At 44.5% G+C, this 23,581-nt stretch overlaps 2 protein-coding genes across 2 annotated transcripts in view; both read right to left on the bottom strand.

Moving 5' to 3' along the window:
• Positions 1 to 2,609: 2,609 nt before the first annotated feature.
• On the bottom strand, positions 2,610 to 4,029 carry LOC131879172 (gamma-aminobutyric acid receptor subunit beta-like). Its single transcript, XM_059225420.1, has 6 exons — positions 3,893 to 4,029; positions 3,720 to 3,823; positions 3,343 to 3,652; positions 3,133 to 3,206; positions 2,851 to 3,003; positions 2,610 to 2,771 (listed from the first exon to the last, which is right to left on the bottom strand). The coding sequence occupies exons 1-6, from the start codon at positions 3,940 to 3,942 to the stop codon at positions 2,689 to 2,691; spliced, it is 774 nt and encodes a 257-aa protein (XP_059081403.1). The 5' UTR covers positions 3,943 to 4,029; the 3' UTR covers positions 2,610 to 2,688.
• Positions 4,030 to 7,697: 3,668 nt separating this feature from the next.
• The window catches only part of LOC131879417 (mucin-4-like), a 68,371-nt gene continuing 52,487 nt past the window's right edge, over positions 7,698 to 23,581 (bottom strand). Inside the window, exons 6-10 of the mRNA XM_059225731.1 lie at positions 19,109 to 19,188; positions 17,281 to 17,437; positions 9,865 to 17,140; positions 8,501 to 9,723; positions 7,698 to 8,430 (exon numbers count right to left, since the gene is read on the bottom strand). Of these exons, the coding sequence (XP_059081714.1) occupies positions 8,035 to 8,430; positions 8,501 to 9,723; positions 9,865 to 17,140; positions 17,281 to 17,437; positions 19,109 to 19,188 (9,132 nt within the window). The 3' untranslated portion in view covers positions 7,698 to 8,034. The remainder of the gene's footprint in view (positions 8,431 to 8,500; positions 9,724 to 9,864; positions 17,141 to 17,280; positions 17,438 to 19,108; positions 19,189 to 23,581) is intronic.

The raw sequence follows: 23,581 nt of genomic DNA, 5'->3' as shown, positions 1-23,581 counted from the left end.
CAAAAGAAGTTATCAAGGCTTCCATTATGAAAGGCTTGTTGATAGAGGACGGAGTTTTCCCATCCAATACCAATTCAAGATTGTTCCTGGCCCCTTTAAAAAGTCCTGTCAATAATGCTACCATGATATTTGAAAGAAAGCCTAATGGAGAAAAGCAAAATATAACAAATTAAGACCTGACCAAAATATTGAGAAATATTCTGGAACCTTCCTTCTTCAACCAGAGAAAGCCCTTAAGAAATGGACAAGAGGAAAATAAGAAGGTGAAGAAGAAAAAGATGACAGAAATAGGAGGGCAAGAGGGAAGGTGAAGAATCACCATGCCGGACTAAGAACCTGAGGTACAAGTAAACAGCACTGGTTGGGTGGAAACTGTTTGGTTATGATAAAGCGGACCAAGTGGAATTGTAGACATGGCAAAAGTCCCAAAGTCAAGTGGAGTCTATTCCAGTTTATCTGTAGAACAAAGCAATTAATTAGCACGGATGTAAAGAGAGAAGAACGCTAAATTGAAAATACAACAGAAACGAAGGAGGAACACACACCCTGGAGACAGACAAAGGGAAGACAATTGGTTGTCATATTTGGTTGGGGATAGCAATGGAGGAAAAGTGGAGAGAGACCAGTTGGTTGACTACCATGACCTACTCTTGGCTGAATGAGCTAGTTAGCCTCAGTCAGCATCAGGCAGGCCAGGCAGCATTTTTTCAAGGCCGCTAGAATTGGAATTTTTTTATTATTATTGATCTGTTTTTAGCGGCAATATTGTGCCGATAACTTTCAGTTTTGTTCAGAGCGAAAGGTAAAATTCAGCATAGTTTTCAAATATAATGCTAACCAACACATGCATTCACGGTCATGGCTTAAATAAAATGCATATACCCTAAATAGAAATATCCTACGCAAAAAAGTTCAAATGTCTTTTTCAACTTTTCTATGCTCTGTTTTCCTCAAGACACATTAGTAATTGTAAATATCATGTCAAAAATTAGTTTGCCTAAATTCTCCTTTAATGATCATTCAAATCCTTCAAAAACAGCACAAGAAAAGAACCATTTTCAAATGAATATTGATTGATTGAATTTAGAAAAAATTATGAAAATGCAGGAAGCAATTTATTTTCAAATTCAAGGTCTGTAGGGCATTTTCATTCAAGGAAATTCAAGGAAAGATGTGATCCGGCACCCTGATTTTGAGCATTTGGAGAGGGAGAACTAAGACAAGTATCGCAGTCAACTTGCACTATCCGCCAATTGAATTTTCAATGATTGAGTGGTTTTGAATGAGCTGTGTTACAAAACCTTACAAAATGAACATGTTTGGTGTTAATGAGGAATGATCTTTAAACATTAGGTAATTCCATATTTTGCTTACCGCGACCAGATAAAATAGTGTGACAAGGCCATTTGGGCACTCTTAGGCAGCTTGGACTATCTTGATCTGCTACATGCATAGTTTCCTTTTTTAGCACAACCAGGGCATTAACCATGAATGTCATAGTTTTGAATCAAAGAATAAACCCCTTGGCACACCCTTCATTGAAAATAATTTCCAATACCCACCCATGAGCCAAATATCTGCTTTATAAGTTTAAACCATTAAATCTACTGTCCAGCTCCTTGGTGGCTAGTACTATTGCAGCGACAAAGCCAAACTCACTCTGATAATTAGTTCCATTGATTTAGAACGTCTATTGTACTTGACACTTTTTCAGGCAAGTAATGAATACTTTTTTGAATGAAAATTGTGCCAAAGAGTTTATTTCTTTATTCAAAACAATTGTATTCATGGTGAAGGCCACATTAGTACTAAGAAGGAAAAAATACGTGTTATGGCTCAAGCTAGTTCAAGCCACCTAAGAGTGCCCGGCCGGCCCTAAGACACCATTTCATCTCCCCGCGGTAGGAAAAAAGGAATCACGTAACCTTTCAAGATCATATCTCATTGGTGAACGCAATATCAAAATTGCCCAAAACCACAATGCTATTTGCTTAGAAAAGCATGTAAAATGAAAAAAATATCCAATTTCAATGCATGAACAGGGCAATTTGGCTAGGCATGTTGTCTTTGATTTTACTCCATGGACAAACGTCAGTTGTTCATGAATGCGTTCGCTTGACAAGTCCTATTGCATCGACATCTATATTTGAGGTCAAATTATCTTGTAAACGAGAGCTCATTTTCCTCATATTCTGCATCAAAAACGCGTTTTCACTACAACCAACAAATAAGATATCATGAAATTTGGAGAGACAGCAGAATAGAGAAAGATAAAGTTGTCGAACAACAATACGTGAACCTGGGAAAAGAGGTTTCCATGTCGAACAAATATAAGAGAAGTTTGCACCAACTAGTTTTCTACCCTATACTGAGTCACGTTCTTAAAGAGGTTATTTCTGAAGAAAAGCATTAACGTAGAATGTTGCTATTCAGGCAAATAAAACATTTAGAGCACCCTACTTCAAATAGATAAGCCCTGGTATACTACAGAGTGCTGCTTTGGATAGTTGAGGTGATAATTGGATGTCCACCTGGCTGATTGGAAATTAGGGCCAGAATCACACATGTCCTTTGTCAGTTTCAAGGCTAAAATAATCATACAAACAACCAAATGTTGCAAAAACTGATTTATTCGTTATTTATATTGTAAGATTAGATCAGGAAGCATAGCATCTTATTCACTAATCCTTAAAGGTCATCAGATTCCGTTTCCTCTCCCTCTCCCTCAAATTTCTCCAATTTGAAGTTCAACGAAACCCTAGAGTATTTTCCTGAAAAAGACAAATCCCACCCAATCAAGGCCATGATCAGAAACAGAAACATATTACGGGCAGCATCCATGTGACTCACCAATCTCAAGCTCAACGTAGTCATTGACAGGGGTGCTCTCAATCAATTTCCAGCCGTTATTTTTTAACAACATAATGGCTTGATCGGACACGACCATCGAATCGGCCTCAAAATCTTTCCACGCGTAGGAAATGTCAGTGGCTTTTGCACCAACTAGAAAGAGTAGGAAGCGGGTGGCTTTAGTGGCATCAAGGAGAAGTAGACAATAACTTATTTAAACGACACTATGTTGTTTCCTTCACTTCTTAAAGCAAATCAAATATGTTATGGCAAGAGACTCACAGCTTTCAACGTGGAACGAGCAAGTCACCTCCGTATCTTTCTTGGACATGGGACAGATCAATTTGGAACGGAATCTACATTTCAAAAGCAAAACTCAACGTGAAAATTCACGCAAAAGGAGATCTACTGTACTCAAAGTGAATTATACCAGACTAACATCAGCAGCAGAACAAGCATTAATAACCTATATTATTTACATACTGTGCGTACCTGGTCGATCCCAAAACAGATCCATCAGCCTTCACTCTCAGAAAGGACCTTCCTTTGGTCTCAGGAGCATCGTCGCTCACCAAGCCGTTCTTACTGTTGACCACAAACGTGTCTGGGATCCAAATCGGGGTATCCACGAACATATCCCCCAAAGTCAGGATGGTCTCGTCCTTGTCCTCCACCTCGGTCATGGCCAATCGGGGGTCCACCCAGAATTGACGGAAGTACCCACCAACAATCAATTGTTGACGATAGGAACAGATGCTTAGCTCTTGGATGTACATCGAGATATTAACTTGGACTGGTCCATCTAAACTCAGGAACACAGATCTTTTTTCATAACTATCGCTCAATGGCTAAAAGAAAACTTTTCTTACCCTCGTGGTCGGAAACCGGTGGTGGTCTGAACCGCTTGTCGTAATTGGAAGGGATGGTTTCTTGGGCCAACCATTGCTCTCGAGCCTTGTATGAGAAATGGCGACTAGGAATATTTCCAATTTTAGCATTGAGGAGGAATCTGTTACTTTATTTTATTCTTTATTAAACTTACGCTTCGGTGAAGCTCAATAGAGCCAGAGGGAAGAAAATGTAAGCTTTCATGGTGGAACACGTTTCTGAGAACACTGAATGGATCGTAGTGGACGGAAAATGTTTTTATAATGAGGATTGAATAATGTTAAGTACAGTAAAGTACTCTTCGTCTGTACATTCCGGTTTGGCCCAACATACAACTTATTGACTTTGTGATTTGAGGGGGATAACTAAGGCACAGAATAGCTGTAACGTACATCAAGTCTTTCAATCGATTAAAGCCTGAACGCACTGAATTAGGATTAAGAAGGCTAGTATTGATCTCAAAACCAAATTTGTCAAGGGATTTTACTTCCCTTGCCACTCAGGTTATATTCGTTCAAGGGAAAAAGAATCTATTGTGGCATCAAGTAACCAAAAATCACTGCATTTCAAGCCTAATTCTGTTTTGCGATGTGTACGCATACTTTGTTATTGTGTGTTAAATGAAATCCGTACGAGGAGACCAACAGTCAAGATCAAGTCCAAAGAACATTTCGTATTCACTTTAGCCCACTTTTCCAAAGTTCCATTGTTTGAAATTCAGTGGATTTAAAATCGTAACCTGAAGAGGCCATAGCTTCTTTGACCATAAGTTTCAGCTTTTAATTCTGTTCAGATGTTAATACTAGAGCTGGGGCGAGTCCGGACTCGAGTCCGAGTGCACTCGAGTCTTTTGCTCAATTTTGGAGGAATTCGCTGGACACGAGTCTTTTCGAAAGGACACGAGTCTATTAGAAAGGACTCAAGTAAGTCTGAACTCCTCACAATAGATTATTGTTTTTGTTTTCAAATTCGCAAGACAAGTCTTTTTGTTTTCCTGATTCTAGTAAAAGACTCGACGTGTCCGGATAAAGTAAAAAATCAGAGGACCCGTACGAGTCCAACTTTTCTTGTCACACGCAGCACGAAGGATTTTTGCCCAAGCAAAACCAAAGACGCAAGCAAGGTATGGTAGCACTCATGTAACAGATTGGGGTGTCAAAAATTCGGGATTATGATGCGAAATTAATCAGGGAGACTACCAAAAATATTTTATCATCAAAAATCCTAAATATCTTGCAACAACCTAATTTGCTCTTCCTACAAGGAATTAGAGACAGGAATTTTGAATAGAATGGGCATTTGCGATTTTCGCCTAATTTGAAATTGTCCTTCTTTGGATCGGAATACAGGGTGTGTTATCAGTTCGTTGTATGAAATGTGTTTTTTCGAATTGTTGATAAATGCTCTTAGAAATAATAACTGTTAACGTTACTTTTATCTCATCTCAAGAAATAATGGCTTGTTAAGCACCAAAATATTAGATAATGATATATTCATCCAAAAATAGAGAAGGGAAGTTTCATGTTTAGCAAACTTAAAAATCGTTTATGGTGCGTCTACACGACAAATAATTCGGCAAATAATTAGCCATTTGACAAACATTGTTTGGCATTTCACAAGCATTTCACAAACATTTCTCGATTTGAACATGTGTAAAGATTGTTTGCCAAGGAGCAAATATTTCATGGACGACAGCATCCCCTCCATCTCTTCCAACCAAGGTGTCCATTTTCAGCCAGTAAAGAACTTAACTCTTTCAATCCATGATGGTGTATCACAAAGAAAAATGTATTGATTGTGGATCATTTTGACACAGGATAACCCCAACTTAGAGTAGGAAGGGGCCTGGAATTGTCAATCAATGTTCAAAGTCATCAGATGTCATCCCATCCCCTAGTAATTCAGTAGTCATACTTCCATCTCCCATCGAGCCAGCCACTTTTGCCTGCTCCATCGTCCATTTCCCTGCCCGCCAATTTTAGCCATGAAAGCCAGATCAGTTGGATCTCAACGGTCCTACCCACTGACTCATTACTTTAAAGGTGCCCATGACCATCACCTTCCCCGTGAAATGCCGTCTGCTCTTGTGGGCGGGTCCTTATTGGTTCTATAAAACTGAACTCTTTGTAGTCAATGCCATCTGTAATGTTAACTGTATATAAATACCCAAATGGTCTTTATCATGTTTAATACTCTTACTATATTTGTGTTTACGTTTCTGACATGAGCTTTGGACTATATATCGTTGTCATATTTCGACCAGTACCCGCCTATTAAATAGTTTATGATACTATTGGAGAACCGTTGTCCATTTATGCACGATTTTAATGAGTTGGAAAATTGGTCGGGTTTTCGTTTCCGATTGGTTAATGATGTATACTCAAAATGAATTCCGAAAACCTTTCGAAAAGCAATTTTTTATTAGAAGTGATTCACCAGGTGGCTTATGGTATAGTTCATAAAACGGGGCAAAACATTCCTTCAAGTAGTAATCGGTTTCAGCCAATATATGACCGCACAGATTGAAAGTGGCAAAATAAAGGACCTTTTTGGAAAGCGAAACATTCTCATCATGATAGTGCCCATTGGTGTTTTTTTCAAATTTCATTCCTCAGTTTTCCCTATGTTCATTATACTAATCATCTTGTTTAGCGTGCATAACATAAATATTGAATGAAAGACCCATTGGGAAATGATACGATCACTTTCAAGTTCATCTGATTAGAAATCTAAATCAAAATATTTGTCAAACCGTTTTGATCCGGTAGTTTCACGTGTAGACGGCACAGAGATGAATTGTTTGTCAAATACCAAACATTTCCGAAATTGGTAGGCAAACTTTGTGACCGAATGTTTCTCGTGTAGACGAACCATAATTACTTAATGTCAAAGAAGGGATAAACCAGTGATTAATAATTTCAGTTAAGCAATCCAACATTTTCATTCACTTATGTTTATGCAGCACGGTTCTAGTTATCCTTGTTCAAGCCGTAAATTTTGATTCATCAAACCCCACCCAAACCTAAATTATCTTTCTTTTTTGAAATTTTTGCCAATTCAAATCAATCTTGGAATATCTGGAGGCTATTCAAAAAATTTCATAACCACGTGATTTGCCTTTTTCGTGAACAAAATATTACTATGTTATATAACAAATGTTCAAACGCCATTCTTTTACTAAGCTTTAAGCTAAAGCACGGATAATTGTTTTTCTCTGTAACAACACTTCTCTTTTGTTTAAAAGCAAACAAAGACAAGGAAAAAGACGACTTGATACTAATTTTGCAAAATTTTGAGCTAATAACTAATATATCTCAATATATTTCAAAATATTTCATTTTTTCAAACTCTTTCAAATCAAGCCCTCGAAATTGTCTCTTAGCTTGGACCCCCAAATAAATATTCTTTACCATGCAGGTTTCTAGATCAAATTTGGTAACTTTAGGTCCTTTATCTCAGTTATTTCTCAGCTTGCAGAGACCTGGGCTAAAATTGCAAGCAGTTTAATATTTGCTCGTTTTGTGTACAAAATTTTGGGATTCTAGCAGCCTTTGTAGGCCAGGGTGTGAGAATGGAAGAGCTATTGGGACTATGTAGCACACGTTAAAAAAAAGGTATCTTTTACTATACATCGTCCAAAGTGTCCATGAGATTTGTCCTCAACCAGATATTAGGGTCAATTGTAATGAAGGTCAGGTCTAAAGCTTTTTCGGGCTTTAGTTTTCAGCCAATATGATTAAACCAATTTGGCTCCCAAGGATCTTGAACGATAAAGGAAATCTCACTTCGATAGAATTCAGAGTGTCTGTATTTCATACAGAGATTAAAGTCTTTTATAATCGAGAAACAGAATCACAAAAGAGACAAAGTGAAGAATGAATTAAATTTTGACTAGTGAAACGAGGGATTGAAAAGGGCCATACTATTTTTTTCTTTAACCAGATCATTGGGAAAATTTGAGAGAATTTCGAATATTGAGTATGATTTCAAGGCATCGGTGTATTGAATTTGGATCCAAATCAGAGGAAATGAGACAAAGAAGGCTCTCATCTAGAATTTGTACTTGAGAGTGGGGGGAATTAGAGATTGTTGCTCGTCTTTAGCAAGAAACTTGAGATTACCATTTTAAAAGGTCACATAATGGTCAATAATCTAATTATATTAAAAGCACAGCCATGGCATTATGTGTTCTGAAAGAGCTCTGTAGAGCGGACGAAAAACCAGCTTTCATCCTTGGGATTGAGGTGGTTTCGAGGGGTGGGAGGGACAGAAACGGTCTGAAGCCTAGTCCATTCCTCAAGATGGATGGTGATTATGGCTGGGGGTTGAATTGGTCTTCTTTCTCAATCGCTTGTCAGACTCCAAAAGATACGAGGCATCAATCGGATTCTTCCCCGGGATCTGGCCCAAAAGCCGCAGCAAAGTGGCATCCAATTTGGTCTTTTTCTTGGAGCGATCCTTGAGCGATAGTTTCAGAGGTTTGGAGAGAGCCGAGGTCAGGAATTGAGAACCCAAGGAAGCTGAGAGACTGTTGTTGGTCCGCCGATGGTTGGAGGTGTGCGGAGTATGGTTCTGATGGCCTTTATGGCTGACAATGGAATCGGATCTGGACGAACTGGATCGAGAATCGTCCTCCAAACTACGGTTGCGTGGGGTAGTGGAAGCCCTCCATTTCTCGGGCACTTCGTGAGGCTGTAAAAATATACCAGAGATATTGTTCATCTGTAGTTAAACAGTAATTAAAGATCTATCAAGTACTTACTGTATAGGTTCGTTGGGGCTTCAGTTTTTGGTCGAAGAAGTCGAAGGCGAACCATTTGGTGCAAATTGGATGCTTGGGCTTTGAGATCTTATTGAACAAGCGAGCCGACTTGTCTACCCGGTATTCACAGATGTAAACATGCTCCTCTTGAGAGCCCACTGGGCGACCTTTACTGAATGTTGGTATATCCATGACCCAACACTGACCCCAAATTGAATCAAGGGGTAACACTTCGTAGATGGGGACCCGGAACACCTCATTGTAGAAGAACTTTCGGCTCGGCTCGTGGAAAGTCTCATGAGGTCGGAGGTAATGGTGACCGAAAGCGATCCGCTCGCCCTTTTCATTGATCCAAAGACGCTCAATCCGAAAAATGTCCATATCCGCTGTGGTGATGTTTTCGTCCACGGTTTTGAACGTCGGATAATTGCCTTTGGCTAAAGTTGAGCCTTCAATGGACGGGCCTTTCATGGGGCTCATCATCTTGTGCGGGATTCCGCCTTGATTGAACTCGCGCTCATTCTTCTCTGCGGGTGGTTTGGGGCTTTTGGAGCCGGAGTCCGACTCCGTGGGAGACTTTTGGTCTTCTTTGAACGCTCTGAGAACGTAAACAGTGTCTCCAACTCGGATTTGAAGCTTTTCCCGCATGAGTGAGGTGTAATAAGTCTCGCCGGGTGAAGCGTATTCGGGTTGAGGGCTGAGGACAATGTCCAAACTGATGTTCTTAGGGACACATTCCTCGCAGAAGAACTGATCGTCGTCCTTGAACTCCCCATTCTGGCCCACACAATCGCCGTGTTGCCACACGTGGCATTTCTCGCACTGGACCATGAGACCCTCATCCTTGTATTGACCGCAAGGACATCGAATCACATCTTCTTCTGGGGGAGACTCTTCACGTTTTCGGAAACAAAAGGATTCCGATTGACCCACGATCTCCACCAAAGCAGCATGATATTCTTGTTTGATGGCGTTGTAAAGCTGCCGGATTTTTAAGGCAGCTTTGCCTTCCTCAGAGGTGGAACCGTAATATCGGAGGTTGTTCTGACAAAGCCTCAATACATCTTGATCGAATTGGAGCGCGGAGAAATAGGCACCAGTGTTGATATTCCGGTCAATGGTTTGGAAATCGATGGGGTCAGTTATGTGGGTGAGATAATCGCCATGCTTTCCCTTTAATGGTGGAGAGAAGAAATGTCTGGCAATGGCGGATCCGGATTCATCTAGAATGGAAAGATAAATAATGAGCATTGACAATACGCAAGGTTGAACGTTTATAATTGATACATAAATGTTCAAGAAATGAAAGAAACGAAAAACATTTAAAAAACATAATCATAATAAAAACAGTGCGTTGGTCTTACCATTGACCGTGGTAACTTGGGCAAAGATTTCCCGCAGAAGTTGGGCCAGTTTGATCACTTTGTTCACATTTGGATCATCTTGCGCAATGGTCAGGCGTCGAGTCTGCATGGATCGGGCCGTAGTCAGAGCTGTTAGTCCGGTGAGGATCATCTCTTCCGGTTTTGAGGCTTGATCGTCTTTCCTCTGTTGAGTGAGTTGGCCGTTGACCTTGCGTTGAATGTTTTCGCGGACTTTGCGGACCTTCTCCCAATTTCGAATGAGGAAACACCGTCGCTCTCTCACGAAGGACAGTTGGGGTCCAGACAAAGCCTTCATGGGGGCCAAGACGGATAATCGGCTGGTTGGTTGGTTGCTGTCGGATCGCTTGATCTTGGAGTTGCGTCTCCGTTCTCGCGAAGCATCCTTGTCCTCGTCATTGGTCAATCGTTGAGATCTTCCTCCGATGACTCCGCGACACTTCTCGGATCCACAACGACACGATTGGCCTTCATGGGGGTTGAAGAGGCTGAAGTTGTAGTCATAGCATAATTCGTCGCCGGGTTTGATGTCTTTCAAGCTGAACAAAGCCATTCGGTAGAGCCCATTGACGGTCCATTTCTGGATCTCACAATTGGGTTCGCACGAATGATTGACAAAGCGACATTCACCGCCCATTCTATGGCCATCGATGACGATCCCCCCATCCATGTGAAGACAATAGTGATGCGAGTCTTGAGCGTAGATACTGGTCATGCGATGCTTGAACTCGCGTTCAGAGACCACTTCACCCACGTACTCAATGATGAAGCTTCCACTTTGAATGGGGACCTTGCTCCTCATACCCCATCCTTTGTTCTCGGTCATGAATCTCTCCAAGCCATGGACCGCTCGGTGCTTCTGGATGGCGTTGTTGGCACACTTCTCTCCCAATGGACAGAGGCGAGCATCGCATTCGGAGTAAGTCATCCGATTGATGCACTCCTCGCCACATCCAAATTCATCCTCGTTCAACACACGGGAGCATTGGCAGGATTGGCTCTCGAATTGCGAGATGGGCTTGACATCGTAGTAGACATTGTTCTTAATCTTCTTATAGTTCCACGTGGCCACAATATCCCTCCCCGGAAGCTGTTTGTTCATGTGAAGCCACCAGAGATCGTAAGGCAACTGGAAATCCTCTCGTTTCTGCCTGAGTTGTCGCCCGCAGTAATAAGGTGGAGGCAACAGACCGTGCTCATGATCTTCCGGTCTGTAAGGAGGAGGCTTTCGAAGGCTCGTGCTGTTGTCATAGCTCTCCGTGTCCATCGACTTGTAATGGTTAGAGAACAGACCAGCGGTGAGGGTCTTCTTCTTGAAAAACGAGGCTTTCTTCTGCTTGCGATTCAGTGACGATGAACGAGAATCCTCGCCTTCATTACCCGATGGAGCCTCCGAACTTGGACCAGACTCGGGTCCAATGGGGGGCAAAAGCGCTAGGCAATCCAAGTCATCATCCATATCCTCGTACAATCGAGATCGCTTCGAAGGCTGCTGGAAATCCTCGAACGAGCTCTCCCGGCTAAAGGCACGCTTGTTTTCTTGAGAGGATGTGGTTGAAGCTACCACAAGTTCTGGGAGGGTTTGTTTGATGGGGTCGGTTGGTTTGACGACAACCATCGAGTTGGCCGTCTGCCGTTTCTTAGGGGGACGACCTCGAGGTCGTTTCAATGGGGTAGGGGGTTGCTCGGGCTCTTCAGGTTGAGGAGAAGGGAGAACAGAGCTCTTCTGAATTTCAGGTACATTGCCCACATCAGTGGGTGGGTCTAGGGAGTGATCCCGGGACAAGTTCGGACTTGGTGTGGGATTGTCCGAGGGTTTCAGTTTGGCGGCTCGAGCACTCGACCTTGATGGAACTTTGGGATCTCCGGACATGTGTCTCGAGGCTCGTTTGGAAGTTGATCTTGACCTCGACGTACTTCCATCTGAGGCCGCACTATCTTGAGATTGAAGTCGTTTCTTCTTTTTGATAGATGGAAACCCAGTTTTGTTGGCTCGACGCCGTTTCTTCTTCAGGATGGATGGAACAACTGGAGTTTTTGCATCCTTGTCCTTGTCAGTCTGATTATCATTGCGAGCCTCAAAGTTAGTGATGTCCTTCACTATCGAATCGGCAATCGAGGTTTCTTCCACACTCGGGTTTATCATTTCCGTCGTCTGTTTGAAAACACTCTTGGGCAGATTGCCCTCACCTGCTCGTTTAGGGTTGGCATTGGCAATGATCTCCATGGCATCCTCGTGGACGCTCATGGGCGATGGACTGGACTCGATAATGTCCTCGGGTCTCAGTTTATGAACTCGAACGCTACACTTCTGAAGATTGATGGATCTTCGCTTTGATTTTGGACCCGGTTTGCTCCGACCCTTAGGTTCCGATTGAGCTTTCGGTTGAGCTTTCAAAATTTTGGGTTTGATCAGCTTGATCTCTTCCGTTTCAACAGCAGAAGACTTCCTGGACTCAGCTGATTTTGTCACAGGCGCCATCCCAATGGTGGTTTTATCAGAAGTTCCAACCGGTTTAAGAGGCTGATCATCCCCGTCATCATCGTCATCGCCCATGGCCCTGGCAAGCTTGATCATGGCCAACGGCTTCCGCATTGACATGGCCGCCAACGAGGCCGAGATTTCCTCTGCCGCTTCCTTAGCCGCCACCAGGGCTTTTTGTCGTTCGGTGAGCGGTCGCTCGGGCCCTTTGGCTTGAGAAATGATCAATTTTGGAATCTTAGTGGGAGGTGAGTCTCGGCCGGACGAATGATGTTGGTCCTCGTCCGATCCCATGGGACTATCTGAAGGGACAAATTTAGCCGTTTTAAGGGCTGAGATTTTGACTCTCCGCGTGGGACCACTTTTCTGCAAACGAGAAAAGAGGTCGTCTCCATCGGATTCAGATTTCTCCTCACTGTCCTCGGATTTCTCAAAACTCAAACGATCCTTGCTGATCCTCAACGTGATTCTCTTGTGGTCCTTGTGTTTACTCTTGGGCTTATCTTCCTGGTGATGTTTGGAAGCAATGGGCGCATATTGAGGAGATAATCTGGGGGGAGAGGTCTTAATCGGGCTTGAGATTTCGAAAACCGATTCTTTGGGTGAGCCCACTGCGCTCGAATTGGAACCCGTTTTTAATAACAGAGATATCGGAGGTGGAGATGACGAGGAAGAGCATGACGAGGGCGACGAGCGGGTCCCCGTTTCTTTTTGAAGGGTTGGAGGCTCGTTATTGAACTTCTTGGAATGATGGACTTGCACCACTGGCAATGACGACGACTCTTTCTTCCTCATTTCTAAAAGATGGCGTTTCCTGGGGGTCGTGGGCAAGGTAGACGTGGAGGCAGGTTGAGCAGGTGATGCCGATCTATTTCGGGTTGGAGGGTGAACGTCGACCCTGAGTGGTTTATTGACTTCCTTTCCACTCCCTGGTTTTGGTCCCAGATGTTTGTCTACACACGCAGCAAGGCTGTCCACGATGTTCACAGACTTGGTTGTCGCAGGTGAGCTGGGCCTCAAAGGCAAATTGGCACTATTGACTAGGGGCGAGATCTTGCCACCGTATTTGATTAAAATGGCTTCTGATGACTCTTCCAATACCTTCAATGGAGCCTTAGTTGCCGTGGCAGAGTGTTTCCCTCCATCTTGCACAGCTCCAGAAGTACGTTCCCGACTGTTACGCCGAGCTTGATGAATCGGGTTTGTCGCAGAGTTGGTGGTAGCGGCTGTGGGGTTTCCACTAACAGAACTGGAAGAGGTTCCTTGCAATCCCCGGTTCTTAGATGAAGCCGGCCCAGGCCGGTCTTGCGAGAGCCGCTTAGGAGCCGCTTTTTGCGCTTCCTTTTTCTTGTAAGCTTGAGAAGCTGTGATGGGAGGAGAGAGGGCGGAACTGGCCGAGGAACTATGACCCGACTCGTTGTCCTGGTCGCCTTTGGTGGTCATATGATGGTGATGCCGTTTCTTCAACGGGAGCCGTTGCTCCGACGCATCCGCATTGGGCAGATGATTTTGAGGGTTGTCCTTCTTGGAAGGGCTTGGATCGTGTTTGGCCACTAGATGAATGGGATCGCGGGAATCTTCTTTGGATTCTTTGGTGTTGACACTATTCCGTTTACTGCGGCTCTTCCGTTTTTCACCACTATTTTTCGATCGACCCGAGGACGTGGTTGAAGGCCCTAGGAGATTGTTGGTTGGCACGAGAATCTTGCGCTTGCGAAAGATCGATGGAACAGAGTCATGAGGCCGATCCGGCCAAATATCACTTGACAGCTTGGTCTCGACCTGACAACTGGCTATGCCTTGGATCAGACGTTCCACCTCTGAAAGAAACACGGGGTCAATCACATTCTTATGCTTGCTCTTCCAGCCCTTGCCCGCCTTGGCCTTTTCCTTCTTTTTCTTCGGATTGTAGTTCCTTGAGTTTGACGAAGCCGTTCTGTAGCCCTCAGAGCAATCTATCAAATCACTATACTTGTTGGTATCTCGGGCATTGGAAAAATCGCCGGTAGATCTGGGCGAGAACGGGGATCGGTTAGAGGAGTGACAACTTGACCCTGGCGAATTCACCCGAGAAGAAGATTGCTTCCGACCTCGACTGGAGGACAATGACTCGCTCCATTCCGAGGATTTGGAGCGGCGACCTCTCTTCTTCCTCCCCGGTTTGGCGCGTTTATTAGCCTCGGCTAGTACACTCAGCATAGTTTTGGTTGAGGCTCCACCCGTGTTGACATTGGCAGAAGCGGCTGCTGAGAAAGACGAGAGTTCTTTTAATGAGGCCTTGGTGAGCACTCGCGAGGATTCGACACAAAGGCCTGACCCCCGAGGATCGTTTCTCTGCATTGGGCTTTGGGATCGAGGCAAGGAAGACGAGCTATCCCGATTGGAATCTCGACCACCAGTGGCAGGTTTCGCCACTCTATATGTTGAAGAGGTCGATAGGTCAGCCAGGAAATCCGGTTTGACTGTATGATATTTTTTGGCAAATAACGGCTCCACCTTTCCGGATCGAAAGGGGTTTTCAGAATGCTCATTTCGGGCCACAAAAGCCTCTTTCCGAGGTACTCGATTAGCTCCTTTCACCACGACATCATTACTTGTATGACTGCTCATATGGTTGGAAGGGCTGCTATACTGATGGCGACGGTGGTTGTTACTCATATTGGTGGAAGCTGATTCTGGACTGGACTTTTGAGGTGGGACAGGGCGAATGGGGCTCAAACTGGGATCACGTCCATTATCACTTGATTTGGGTGTGACGGATCTTGGTGGGAGTGCTGTGGATGGTAGAGGTTTCGACACAACGTGTTTCTTCTTCACTACACTCGGCTCTATGATTAATGAGGATCGCTTGACGTTGATCTCTTCAGGAGGGATTCGCTTCTCTTTGGATTTGACAATCCGTTTCACGGGGAGCATTGTCGTTTGCTTGGAGAGTTGTTTTAGTTCCAAATAATCCCGCGTGGCCTTGTGTCGAGCTTTCATCCGCATTCGGTCGTCATCTGCATCTGAACTATCCGAATTATCATCCGAGTCGAGAGTAATCAATTCATATTTAGTCTTCTTCCCACCAGGAGATTTGGACTTGGGTTTGGTCCTGAAGGAACCGGATCCCACATCACGTCTCTCAGTGGGCTTATCTTTGCCCTGTCCCCTGTCGAGGACTTCAACTTGAGGCTCAAGTGTGGGTGGATCTTTTCTGGGACGACCTCGCCCAAAAGGTTCACAAGCACCCATATAGACCGGTGAGGGTGGGGGCAAATAGCCCCCACTTCCGTCACTATCGGTACTGTATCGACCATCGAGGACACTTTCTTCAGTTTGAGATCCGCACTCCATGGTCACTTTCTTGGGTGCCTTGTTGTTGGCAGCATTGTTGGTTTTGGAGCTTTTGGGACGGCCCCGACCTCTTTTGTTGTCATGGAGAGCGGGTGAGATCTGTGGATTAATGGCGGGCAGAAGCACTGGCGGAGGTGTGACATTGATTCGGTTCTTTTGAGACTCGGTTATGACTAATGAAGCGGATGTAGCGGTTGACAAGGTTGCCTTGGCCGTAGTCGTGGATACGGCTGAGATGATAGCGGCCGGAATGGACATGGGTGACGAGAATTGAGGACTAAGATGATTGAGCGCCGGTTGAGGGGTCAGCCGAGATTGGATGATGGTCGAGTTGGGAGAGAGCAAGCCGTTGGCATGGACCTGAAAGCCCGTGGCCGCACTCTGAACAGTCAAGGGTTGCTGCAAGAACTGTCCCGTATGATAGTAAGGCGTTTGTTGAGAGGCAATCCCGTTCCAAAGAGTCATTTGACCAAAGTTGGCGGTGGGCGTTGGGTTGAAATTAGTTGCTCCGTGAAGAGCGGGATGAAAGCTTTGCTGCTGGTGGTGCTGGTGTTGCTGATGATGGTGCTGCTGTGTGTGTTGATTGTGCTGATGAAGTTGTGGTGGCGGTTGTTGTTGATGATGATGGTGCTGGTGTTGTTGATGGTGCTGTTGGTGTTGATGCAATGTGTTGGTGGAGGCCGAGGCCATCAATTGTGTACTGTCTATAGTGGTTAGATGCAATGGTGAACTAGCCACGCCCCCTTCGGATTGAATCCCCGAGTCCGGAGAGACGTTCGAATTGGAGTTCAGGTAAATGGTGTCCATTTCACCTTGATTCAAGGTCGAATGAGAATGCTGAGGTTGTACGGATGGAAGTGGCTGGACGTGCAGCGAATGGGTCTGGTGGGCAGGAGGGTGTGGCTGGATCGGGGTTTGTTTCCGCTTTTTCTTCAAATTCGAGTACCTTGGCCTCTCATGGCCTACATTGGGTTGTTGTTGTTGTTGTTGTTGATGGTGATTACTCGTCGGTTTGGCGTGTAATTTGTTATTCGTCGATGATGTCGATGTCGATGTCGCCGTTGCATTATTGCTATCACAGTTCACCACGAGTTGTTGGGTGTTGGGCACCACCGTCGATTTCGAGGCCAAGAACGAGGTTTGAATCGTAGACGTGGCCATCTTGTGCTGGGACACATAAGGCACGATGGGTGCCAAGCTGCACACGGAGGATGTCTGTATGTGAGCCCCCACCAAAGTGGCTCCATTGGGGATTCGTCTCTGAGTGGAATCGGAAGAAGACGACGAAGAAGGTACACGGGTATTGGATTCGGTCTCGGAGTCGCTCTCGCTACTCTCGTGATCCTCATCGGCATGAAAATCCTCACTAGCACTGGGTTCGGAGTTCACTTCCGAGGTCACATCCTTTAATATGGCCACAAGATCCTCATCTTCAATGACCTGAAACACATGAGAGAAAAGGAGAAAACCTCTTGTCAGTGGATTCAGTCGTCTTTTTGTTCAAGGGGTTCGGTTAACGAGGCCGATTATCATCACCGTGTGTTGTTGCTCTTAGTGTTGCGTGATCACGATCGTCTTACCTGGAGTCCGGTTGAAATGCTTTGGAGAGCAGATTCCCCTCCATTCTCTTTGCTGATTTGGTCCAGAGAGTCTGCTAATTGAGAGATCTCAGACACGGACGTTGTCGTTGTCGTTGTGCTCGTTGACGCCGAGGTCTCATTCTGACAAGATCCATCACTGAAAATCGTAAAAAATAATGCATGTGTGTCGTCAGATACATTAAAACATACGTAGTGAGAAGATTGTGCCTCGATGGAAGTTAAATAGCCACGGTATAGCAAGCTTTTTTTAACGTTTCTTAAAATTAAGAGACACGGATACCAACCCTTATCTCTTTGTAACGGTCACAATAAACGTAAAAGACATTTACACCTATCTTTACGCTCATTCGTATCCAAATTTGAAAATTAAGATCTCAAGCAGGTGAATCTAATTGAACTCATTCCACCCATTACGATTCTAAGCCATCTACAATTGAGCTAAAAATTCAAAGTCTCCATCTTGAGTTTTCTTTCTGTGTATACAGAAAGAGATAACGTGGTTACACGTTTCCAAACTCGTTTACAGTGTACTTCCACGAATTATTGACTCACTTGAGCCCCTCTTCTTACTCTCTACCTTTAAGTGTGTCTAATGTTGAAATAAAATGTTGTCTATGGCTCATTAACCTCCCCTAAAAAGTTCAAGTCTGAATGAAAGCTTTGTCGCTCTGTCCACATTTTCCGCTCCCCCCTTTTTTTTGACTGACACACACACACGATCTACTTCTTGGCAAAATGACCCCACAGAGAACTGTAGAGGACTCATCAGCACTGCCTAGATACAAGAGATATCGATCGATCCGACTAGTCGATCCAGTCAATCCAGCCTCGGAAACCACGTCTTACGTACTTGGTTGCAACTCAAATTTGTGCCCTTCTCCAATTCCACGAGGAGGAAGAGAAGTAGAAGAAGAAGGAGGAGGAAGTGCCTAATGATGGCCTGAAGGAAGTTCAGCATTTTTCTTCTTTTTCTCTGGCTCCTCCGTTTGTTTCAAGCCCTGTTTCATTGCTCAAATATTTACAAATATCCGTGTTAATCTGGAGCACTCTGTTCTTGTATTGTTTGTTGTTATGCATTGAGCTCTTTCTGGCTCTCCAGATCGCTTTTTGATTGGGTGGTGTCGAAAATGTGGACTCTCATCGATCAAAGGAGCGTAGTGCTTGTTCTGTCGAGATCTATGACTAAAAAATTGCTTAATTGCAGACAGTAAACAAGTGTTTTCTCTCTTATTACAAGCCTGCCGAGTGAAGAGTCGGTCTTGTGAATTGGTTGGTGGTGAGTTTGGATGGCCATTGATCATCGATCAGAATGAAGTCAGCATTCCTGGCGGTCGAAAAAGGCCCTTGTCAAATCACCTGATCAGTCACTTCGCACAACGATATTTTGATGAATGAAGACGTTTCCCTTTTAACACCGAGCACTTCCATCCCTCAAAAGTAATGATAATGATGATGATGATGATGATGATGATAGTATCGTGGATTCGATCGTGGCCGACACTGCTGCCAAAATGGTATTTTCGGAAGAGCTAATGAAAAATGATGGCCAAGCCAAAGATTGTTTTAGTCGTGAAGAACTGCGATTTGTCAAAAGTGTCGCCTTTACGAAGATTAACACCCAAAAGAAGACTCAAGCGGAAAGCACGTCACTCTAACTGCCTTTTAACTCGTCTCCGTCCGTCTCTTTTTACAGACCTCATTTGTTCTTACTTCTTCTTAACCCAGGTTCTTCTCGCCGACACGTTTTATTAACCTCCTCATAAGCCACAACAAAAACAACCCCAATTCTAAATATTTAGAATCTTACCTGTGCGATTCATTGGGACTGGGGAGTTGATGATGAGGATGATGGTGACGAAAAACTCCGACCGTATTCGGATGACTTCCCTGGAAAACAAGAAAAATGGAGACAATTCAGAGACAATCTCTTCCAAGAATGTGTTTAATTTCTAGTCTCTGCAATCCCAGCTACGCAAAATGAGCACAGCAAACACTGTCTCCCTATTTGAAGGGGGAGATAGAGGAGGGGGGGGAGGGAAAAGCTCGCCTACGACGAAGACCGATTTCCATCAATACCAATTCTTGACATTCCAGCATCCATGGTGCAAAAAAAATCCTGAAATTCAAAGTACCTTAAAGAAGGAGCGGAACGGAACGCAAAGCTCTTGAGAGTATTTCATGAAGTTCTATCTCCAAAATGCATTGATTGGTATGCCCATTAAGGGCATTGCTCAGCACTTTGAGTTGCTGTTAGTTATGCATGGACCTCAAGCATGTCCTGGTACCGTGTTTTGGTACCTTAAAAGGACATTTTACTTTCCGAAGCTTCAACTGATCGATTGCCGACGATATGTAACTAGTCTACTACACTTTTCGCAACCAGCTTAATTGGTCAAAACTCTCTTTAAGTCAGTCAATGTCAACGAAGCCGAGACCAACCACGACAATGAAGACGACCATGATGATGATCACTTAGTTCGAATCTTGTTCAAAGATTTATGGCTCAATAAAAATATCTTCATTGGGTAGCGTGTCCACTGGCAAATGTGTATGTGAGTGCGTAGGGGGGCCTTCTCATCTTTGGAGATAAACTCGTTTGTGATTGCGAATCTCAAGGCTTCGTCCGAAATGCATCCCGATCTAACCAACACGTACACCCCATACTTCGTACATACCCACATAGACTAAACGACATACTGTCTACACTCGACACATTCAAGTGAGTTCAGTTTGGGTCATAGCTGTTCTAGGTTGGCCAGTACGAATCCCTATCAAGTGTGTGGCAGGTAGGCGGTAGGAAAAACGTGTATCGCACAATTGGCGAGCGATTTGGCACACTTGTTTTACAATCTGTTAGAAAGTGGGCTTCAAACCACCTCTTCGGCTACCTCTTAATGGCTTACTCGGACTTCTCGACGGCCCTTCAATGGCCCTTGAATTGGAGGAGCTCCAGAGATGGTGATGAGGATCATGATGAGGATCGTCTCGGGCTGGTTGACTCAAATGGAGTCATAGAATTTAAATGACCAATTGCGAGGGCCGAGAGTAGACGAAGGAAGTGAGCACAAATTAGACTATAATTCGATGGACTTGTTGGCGATCATTCAAAACAGAACATGATGGAAGAAGCCGTTATTGACGGAGGGGCTGGATGAGATGGAGGCTAAGTGTACAGTGGATGTGCGTACACAGACCGTATGTAGTACCTATGTGGACATATTCAGGCAGCGAATGTACGTACATACCACATTACGTTTCATGTTCCTTCAGTTGACGCTCACAGCGTGGATGTCGAGTGAGCGATAAATATAAATCAAAATCCATAATTACAACTTGCTGATATTTCGAGACGCAGAGAGTCTGATAGAGAGAAGGGTGGGTATCAAATGCCAGAAGCCAACGGAGACTTCACAGAGCTCTTCACTGGGATCATCTTTGTCTTGTCTGCAACATGTTTTCGGTCCGATAGAACGTGGAAAGTTCTCAGGGGCGGCCAAGTCTTCGAGACGAATTCAAGAACCGGTAGAGAGCTTCATGAAGGGAAAGGACACGGGATCGATTCCTACCTGCCTGATCTCGTCCAAGTTACATGTCTTGAGATAGATCTCTGGGCAAGACAAACGAACGAAGCAAGCTCGACTAAAAGCCAACTTTAGAGGGGGAGACGTTGAACCAAAAATGTCGGTGATCAGATAAAGAAGAAGCTTCTCTCCTCTTGAAGGTCTAACCTCGCTCTCTCTCTTCACAAATATTCATGCTTGCGTGCGCGTGTGTAAGACGTATTTTTTCCTCAGATCGGCCTATTTATCTATCTCAACTCAATGATGAATCCTAGACTACAGAAAACACCCCAAAAGAAACACACTCCCAATCTCCCAATCCGCTGATCAATAATATCCAGTTGTTCGGATTCGAAGCAGCGTTTCCCGATTGTCCTCCAATTACGTCAGCTCTATTCAAGTCGAGTGTGTCAGTTTGCGAGTAGTGTGAGGTGGGGTTCTCGTGGTTGTTGGTCTGTTCAAGAAGATTTCGGGTCCTGGTCGGGTCTACTAATGACCTCACTGTCATGTTGTTCATCCGCCTTGGGGATCAATACGCCTGGAATGTTGATTAAAAATTCAAACCTGATCCATCATCGTGACTCTGGTCCGGATAGCTCAAGACAACTGGATTCACGACATTTCACACAGGATTGATTCGGGTTTTTGGCTTCTGGCCTCACCACGAGAAATGCCCTCGAGGTGAGGGCTAAGCAAGTCGAACAGTTTATTGATATCATTTGCGCCGAGGCGTGACCATTTTGTGGGGAAGACGAGAGTTCCATACGATTTGAGGCAAACGGCCCTTGGGCACCAGAAAAATCGTCTTTCTATGCAAATGGTACTACCAAGAAGAGGGCTGGCTGGCTCTTCACTGGCCCTGAAGACTTCTCTCGCAAGGCTCTCTTCCAAGGCGGTTGTGTTTCTATTTGAACAACAAAGCGGTGAATACTTGACGGGGTCTTTTCTTGCACGAAAATAGATTCCTTCTTTGACTGCAACGACTTGTCCACTTACGGAGCGAGGAGCACATCTCTCTGGGATTGTAGGCCCCCTCGTGTGCAGTGACCTGATTAGAGCTTCGGATCGACATTTCTCGCATATTCCAATCCCCCCCCCCATGAATGATTGTCTTATACGTCCAGCAATGTTTGCAATGAAATTTCAATTTGATTGCATTGGACTTGAGACTGATTAGGCGTGTTTTTTTCTCTACTTATATTCAATGTCTGCTTGGGCCGGGGAGTGTAAGCAAACTGGTTTGTCTATAATTGGCATGATTCTCAAGTCTATCTTGGCATCACCATCATCATCATCATCGTCGTCATCATCTGTTCCAGCCCCGTCGACCCACCTGACCAAAGAGGAGGCTTCCAAAATAATCAGCTCACTGGTCAAAACATTCTTCCCGGTCTCGCTTCATTCTATCTGATTCCATTTAGTCGCTTCTCCATTCTGAATGGTGGGTTGGTTGGTGGTTGGCGCTTCATCCGTGGATGAGTCTTTTTTTTTGTACAGAATGTCTCAACCAAAAATGTTTGGCTCCAAGTCGAATATGTTAATCGCTCGGCGTTTCCAACATGGAAACATGTCCATATCTTCTGGATAGTGCATTCGCCCTCTCGCTCTTTCTCTGGCAGCTTTTGGCAATCCCGTCTCAATCATCAAAGCCAGACGACACCCACTGTACCACTGTACCACTGCACCAATGGACTACGGGAGGGTAAAAATACTCCATGGTACTATGCCTCAACGAAATCTTTTGAAGGAACCAAAGTCCCACCAGAGCTTCTTTTCATGGCCGAGTTACCGTGTTTACGTCTTCGTACCCCGAGGAATTCGCCGGATCATCGACTGTCTTAATTGTCAGCCGCCACAGCTCGTAATTGACAGTCTTGCATACTCATAAATCTACCTAAACGTGTGCTATATATGCATTGCAGAAGCCGTAAAACTAGGTGGGGACGTGTGGACGTGCTGTACGTAAACTGCGAACTAGTTGTACATACAGCAACGTGTTCGAGCAATGGAGAAAACTAGTCTAATTGAACGTGACGCAAATGCGCTCGTAAGACGCTTTTAACAACGTCACAAATGACCATTCAAGGGTTGAATGGATTCAAGAAGGCACCGAAGGAACGATGAGAAGAAAAGGGCGACGATAACCCGAGAGCCTTGTTGTTGTTGTTGTAGTTTTTTTTTGCCTCATCCGAGTCATTTGTCGGAGATTCTGCTGATGTCACTTTGTTTTGGAACCCATGAGCATTGAACCCTCAAATCAGTATGATCAATTACATCAAAATGAGGTCCGTCTGGCAACGGGAATTGTCCCATATATCACTTAAAGCCAGTCCGTCCCCTCCCAAGCAGGCAGGCCGAATGAAGCAGAATGCAAAGCATTTCTCTTGGCAGCATATCTAGCCACATCCAGGGAACGAGTCGAGATTATTATGTTGTTACGAGATGTTGTTCTACCCTTCTGAATTCCAGTCCGTGATGCATGGGTTCTAGTTATGTGAAAATAACGGTCGAATTCAATTCCGAGCCAGCCACTGTTTACATGTGTACTACAGGGTTTCGTTGTCGTTCCACGAGGCTTTTGACACAGGCCACACCATACTACACATGTGCAGAGTGAGTGTGTGATGGAGGACGAACTCTTGATGCGAAGACAGAAAACAGGGCCCTGACCAAATTTTTAATGTCTCTCACTCTCAATCCTCCTCCTCCTCCTCCTCCCC

The sequence above is a fragment of the Tigriopus californicus genome, chromosome 4 (assembly GCF_007210705.1).
Source record: "Tigriopus californicus strain San Diego chromosome 4, Tcal_SD_v2.1, whole genome shotgun sequence".
Lineage (NCBI taxonomy): Eukaryota > Metazoa > Arthropoda > Copepoda > Harpacticoida > Harpacticidae > Tigriopus > Tigriopus californicus.
This window is presented reverse-complemented; position numbering and strand designations above follow the sequence as displayed.

Excerpts from the sequence above, each read along its gene's own strand:
- LOC131879172 (XM_059225420.1), bottom strand. The coding sequence starts at position 3,942 with ATGAAAGCTTACATTTTCTTCCCTCTGGCTCTATTGAGCTTCACCGAA. Across the intron at positions 3,653-3,719 it reads ACCGGTTTCCGACCACGAGG|ATGGACCAGTCCAAGTTAAT; the intron begins GTAAGAAAAGTT and ends TCCTGAGTTTAG. Across the intron at positions 3,207-3,342 it reads TCTGTTTTGGGATCGACCAG|ATTCCGTTCCAAATTGATCT; the intron begins GTACGCACAGTA and ends TTTGAAATGTAG.